Source organism: Nerophis ophidion, linkage group LG04, assembly GCF_033978795.1.
Source record: "Nerophis ophidion isolate RoL-2023_Sa linkage group LG04, RoL_Noph_v1.0, whole genome shotgun sequence".
NCBI classification, from domain to species: Eukaryota; Metazoa; Chordata; class Actinopteri; order Syngnathiformes; family Syngnathidae; genus Nerophis; species Nerophis ophidion.
The window spans coordinates 1,885,721-1,891,984 of record NC_084614.1 but is presented as its reverse complement, the minus strand read 5'-3'; the positions used below and the strand labels follow the sequence as shown (position 1 = coordinate 1,891,984).

General features: G+C 46.3%; 1 protein-coding gene across 3 annotated transcripts in view; it reads left to right on the top strand.

The window, feature by feature from the left end:
* The window catches only part of fam91a1 (family with sequence similarity 91 member A1), a 72,964-nt gene that overhangs the window by 35,516 nt on the left and 31,184 nt on the right, over positions 1–6,264 (top strand). For all 3 annotated transcript variants that reach the window (XM_061896687.1, XM_061896685.1, XM_061896688.1), the window contains 4 exons: positions 3,096–3,205; positions 3,345–3,457; positions 3,536–3,622; positions 5,692–5,821. In XM_061896687.1, the coding sequence (XP_061752671.1) occupies positions 3,096–3,205; positions 3,345–3,457; positions 3,536–3,622; positions 5,692–5,821 (440 nt within the window). The remainder of the gene's footprint in view (positions 1–3,095; positions 3,206–3,344; positions 3,458–3,535; positions 3,623–5,691; positions 5,822–6,264) is intronic.

The window sequence follows — 6,264 nt, the reverse complement described above, 5'->3', positions numbered from 1 at the left end:
CACATGTCCTCACTCCTCTCTTCCTCTACACCATGTACTCACTCCTCTCCTTCCTCTTACACCATGTCTATCACTCCCTCCTTCCTCTCTACACCATGTCTTACTCACTCCTCTCCTTCCTCTTACACCATGTCTACTCACTCCTCTCCTTCCTCTTACACCATGTCTACTCACTCCTCTCCTTCCTCTTACACCATGACTACTCACTCCTCTCCTTCCTCTTACACCATGACTACTCACTCCTCTCCTTCCTCTTACACCATGACTACTCACTCCTCTCCTTCCTCTTACAACCATGACTACTCACTCCTCTCCTTCCTCTTACACCATGTCTACTCACTCCTCTCCTTCCTCTTACACCATGACTACTCACTCCTCTCCTTCCTCTTACACCATGTCTACTCACTCCTCTCCTTCCTCTTACACCATGACTACTCACTCCTCCCTTCCTCCCCTCTCCTCTCCTCCTCTTACACCATGTCTACTCACATCCTCTCCTTCCTCTTACACCATGACTACTCACTCCTCTCCTTCCTCTTACACCATGACTACTCACTCCTCTCCTTCCTCTTACACCATGTCTACTCACTCCTCTCCTTCCTCTTACACCATGACTACTCACTCCTCTCCTTCCTCTTACACCATGACTACTCACTCCTCTCCTTCCTCTTACACCATGACTACTCACTCCTCTCCTTCTCTTACACCATGTCTACTCACTCCTCTCCTTCCTCTTACACCATGACTACTCACTCATCTCCTTCCTCTTACACCATGACTACTCACTCCTCTCCTTCCTCTTACACCATGACTACTCACTCCTCTCCTTCCTCTTACACCATGTCTACTCACTCCTCTCCTTCCTCTTACACCATGACTACTCACTCCTCTCCTTCCTCTTACACCATGTCTACTCACTCCTCTCCTTCCTCTTACACATGTCTACTCACTCCTCTCCTTCCTCTTACACCATGACTACTCACATCCTCTCCTTCCTCTTACACCATGACTACTCACTCCTCTCCTTCCTCTTACACCATGACTACTCACTCCTCTCCTTCCTCTTACACATGACTACTCACTCCTCTCCTTCCTCTTACTCCATGACTACTCACTCCTCTCCTTCCTCTACACCATGACTACTCACTCCTCTCCTTCCTCTTACACCATGACTACTCACTCCTCTCCTTCCTCTTACACCATGACTACTCACTCCTCTCCTTCCTCTTACACCATGTCTACTCACTCCTCTCCTTCCTCTTACACCATGTCTACTCACTCCTCTCCTTCCTCTTACACCATGACTACTCACTCCTCTCCTTCCTCTTACACCATGACTACTCACTCCTCTCCTTTCTCTTACACCATGACTACTCACTCCTCTCCTTCCTCTTACACCATGACTACTCACTCCTCTCCTTCCTCTTACACCATGTCTACTCACTCCTCTCCTTCCTCTTACACCATGACTACTCACTCCTCTCCTTCCTCTTACACCATGACTACTCACTCCTCTCCTTCCTCTTACACCATGACTACTCACTCCTCTCCTTCCTCTTACACCATGTCTACTCACTCCTCTCCTTCCTCTTACACCATGACTACTCACTCCTCTCCCTTCCTCTTACACCATGACTACTCACTCCTCTCCTTTCTCTTACACCATGACTACTCACTCCTCTCCTTCCTCTTACACCATGACTACTCACTCCTCTCCTTCCTCTTACACCATGTCTACTCACTCCTCTCCTTCCTCTTACACCATGTCTACTCACTCCTCTCCTTCCTCTTACACCATGTCTACTCACTCCTCTCCTTCCTCTTTTTGAATCAATTTGATTGAAATCTCGGGGGATTTGATTCAGAAACTATTCTCTATTCAAAACAATCTCAATCCAAATTCAATACTTTTTTAAATGGATTCAATTCTCGGGAGTAACTATTTATCCAGAATCAATTCTCGTTTCAAAATGATTCCTGATCCAAAATCAATACTTTTAGAATCTATTTAATTCAATTTTTGGGGGTAACAATTTGATACAGAATCAATTTTTTATTCACAACAATTCTTGATTCAAAAGGATTCTCATTCCAAAATCATCATATTTTTAATTGATTTGATTCTTCATGATAACGATTCAATTCCGAATCGATTCTCTTTTCAAAACATTTTTCGATCCAAAATCAATACTCTTTTAATTGATTTGATTCTTCATGGTAACGATTCAATTCAGAATCGATTCTCTTTTTAAAACATTTTTCGATCAAAATCAATACTCTTTTAATTGATTTAATATGATCCGATTCAGAATGGATTCTCGATTCAGAACAATTCTCCTATCAAAATCAATACTTTTTGAATTGATTAAATTCTTGATGGTCACGATTCAATTTAAAATAGATTCTCTATTCAAAACGATTCTCGATCCAAGATCAATGCTTTTTTAATTGATCCGATTCTTGTGGATAACGATTCGATTCAGAATTGATTCTCAATTCAAAACGATTCTCAATCCAAAATCATTACTTTTTTAATTGATTCGATTCTTGATGGCAATGATTAAATTCAGAATTGATTCTCTATTCAAAACGATTCTCGATCCAAAATCAATACTCTTTTAATTGATTCAATATGATTCGAGTCAGAATCGATTCTCGAGTCAAAATGAATCTCGTTTCAAAATCAATATTTTTTTAATTGATTCGATTCTTGATGGTAACGATTCGATTCAGAATGGATTCTCGATTCAAAATGATTGTCGATTCAAAACGATTCTCAATCCAAATTCAATACTTTTTTAAATGATTCGTTTTGATTCTTGTGGACAATGATTACATTCAGAATCGATTCTGGATTCCAAATCCATACTTTTGAAGAAGATTGAGTGGCAGTTCTATGATGAACCACATTCCTCCACAAAGTAGATGAACAGCTGTGACAATTGAAACACAAAATTTTATGATGTTATTCGGAATAAGAATCGGGATTCATTCAAAACTCCATTTCTTTTTGGGCACCCTCAAGACTGTTCCATAGTAGTGACGTGAAGGTTCCATGTTGCTGGACGTGTGATGCTTGTGCTCTCGTGCCTCAGGACCACCATGGACCCTCAGAAGATGTTGCTCTCCTGGGAGCAGGGCAGCCCCGTGATGGAGGGGGGGTCCTCTGCCACCGACACCGACACCACCAGTCTGGAGGACCAAGGTCTGCTTCATGCACACCACCCTTGTCTGCTACTGCTCAATGTCTGTCTGTCTGTCTGTCTGTCTGTCTGTGTGTGTGTGTGTGTGTGTGTGTGTGTGTGTGTGTGTGTGTGTGTGTGTGTGTGTGTGTGTATGTGTAGCGGACACAGCCAGCGTCAGCAGCCTGAGCATCCCGGCCGCCCCCACCAAGAGGATCGCCTTCCTCTTCGACTCCACGCTGACGGCCTTCCTCATGATGGGCAACCTGTCCCCGGTCTGTGGCGGACCCCCCAGCACCTTTTGTGGAGCACAGCCCGCCCACAACCTTTAATCACGTCCCCGTCTTTGGCAGAACCTGAAGAGCCACGCCGTGACCATGTTCGAGGTGGGCAAGCTCTCCGACGAGACCCTGGACAGCTTCCTGGCCGAGCTGGAGAAGGTGAGGACCCTCTTCCTACTGACCTTTATGGTCGCCCGTTTTGAAATTGCCTCGTTTAGGAGTTTTCTATTCCTACCTTAGGCTTGGGTCAGGCTAATTAGAAAAATAAACATACTGCATAAGAAGGGACTGACAGAAAATTAACTTACATATAATTATGTCGTGGGCAGCATGGTGGGACAGGGGTTAGTACGTCAGCCTCACAATACAAATGTCTTGAGTTCAATCCCGGGCTCGGGATCTTTCTATGTGAAGTTTGCATGTTCTCCCCCTGACTGCGTGGGTTCTACTCCAGACGTGCACCTGGGGATAGGCCCCTCCCACCTCCAAAGACATGCACCTGGGGATAGGCCCCTCCCACCTCCAAAGACATGCACCTGGGGATAGGCCCCTCCCACCTCCAAAGACATGCACCTGGGGATAGGCCCCTCCCACCTCCAAAGGCATGCACCTTGGGATTGTACCCCTCCCACCTCCAAAAGCATGCACCTGGGGATAGGCCCCTCCCACCTCCAAAGACATGCACCTGGGGATAGGCCCCTCCCACCTCCAAAGACATGCACCTGGGGTTGGGCCCCTCCCACCTCCAAAGGCATGCACCTTGGGATTGTACCCCTCCCACCTCCAAAAGCATGCACCTGGGGATAGGCCCCTCTCACCTCCAAAGACATGCACCTGGGGATAGGCCCCTCCCACCTCCAAAGACATGCACCTGGGGATTGTACCCCTCTCACCTCCAAAGACATGCACCTGGGGATAGGCCCCTCCCACCTCCAAAGACATGCACCTGGGGATTGTACCCCTCCCACCTCCAAAGACATGCACCTGGGGATAGGCCCCTCCCACCTCCAAAGGCATGCACCTTGGGATTGTACCCCTCCCACCTCCAAAAGCATCCACCTGGGGCTAGGCCCCTCCCATCTCCAAAGACATGCACCTGGGGATAGGCCCCTCCCACCTCTAAAGACATGCACCTGGGGATAGGCCCCTCCCACCTTCAAAGACATGCACCTGTGGATAGGCCCCTCCCACCTCCAAAGACATGCACCTGGGGATAGGCCCTTCCCACCTCCAAGGGACAAGCTGTAGAAAATGGATGGATGTATGGATAATTGTGTAGTGCTGAAATAAATAAAGTAAATGACTAATGAATATGTTTCTGAATTACAGCGTCGATACAATTAAAGTGGAAATGAAAATACAGCATCAACACTTTAGTCATCATTTTGGCGCTTTTTTGATATTGTCATTATTGCCACAGGGGGTGGAAAAATTGTACTACAACTGAGTATTGCTGTGGCGACCTAACACTGGGCCCTATGGCTGAGAAAGACGGCCATTTTGAATATTCCTGTCCAGATATCTCCGGTAGTTTCTGTAGATTGTACGTCGGTGACGTAACTTGCACTCTGACATCATGATCAGGTCAGTCATACTGGAAATAAAGAGATGTGTTTACCATTCACAATCATTTTGTAAGACAAGAACACATACTTTTTATGCCTTGACATGCTGAATAGATTGAGATGGAAGGTCCTCTCGTTACACTCTCTAAAACTTATTCTTCATCCTCTTTGTGTTCGGGCTCAAAAATATAAGGTGTGTTGTTCCCAAAGTAATCATTGCATAGTCTGCTTGATTAGCATTGTTGTTGATGGGGAAGGGATCTGTGGTTCCTCCTCTACGTCACAGATCATGGGACTGCTTTTTTTTTTAGGAAGGAAGCGAGTGCTCATGTTTCTCGTGCCCAGCGGTAGCAGGGGGGTGTGAGGGCCCGTTCAACGCTGGGTAGAAACTGACTGAATGTCATTTCTACACCTGGTTGACAGAACTAAAAGGAGGGACGGACACTGAGAAAAGTTGTCCAAAAGATGGCGCCGTAGCACAAACAGTAACACCCCTTATCAGTGTGTTTGTTGGTTTGTTTTGGAAAACTTGCATTTTTGCCATCAGCAGGAAAAAAATTCCATAGTTGCAGGGTTCAAAGTGTAGGAAATAAGTAGCGGGTTATAGTTGACGGTGTGTTAACTGCCCTGATATTCTATTGCTTGCTTCCATTTGTCCTGAAGGTGGAGAGCACAGCTGAGGGTGAGGCTCAGCGCTACTTTGACCACGCCCTCACCCTAAAGAACACCATCCTCTTCTTACGCTACAACAAGGAACTCACTCAGGACCAGGGACCAGACATCCCCAACATAGGTAAGTCCTGACTGCTGGTCACCAAAGTACTCATTCAGGACCAGGGACCAGACATCCCCAACATAGGTAAGTCCTGATTGCTGGTCACCAAAGTACTCATTCAGGACCAGGGACCAGACATCCCCAACATAGGTAAGTCCTGACTGCTGGTCACCAAAGTACTCATTCAGGACCAGGGACCAGACATCCCCAACATAGGTAAGTCCTGACTGCTGGTCACCAAAGTACTCATTCAGGACCAGGGACCAGACATCCCCAACATAGGTAAGTCCTGACTGCTGGTCACCAAAGTACTCATTCAGGACCAGGGACCAGACATCCCCAACATAGGTAAGTCCTGACTGCTGGTCACCAAAGTACTCATTCAGGACCAGGGACTGGACATCCCCAACATTTGAAGTGCACACTAATATAGTACAAACCCCGTTTCCATATGAGCTGGG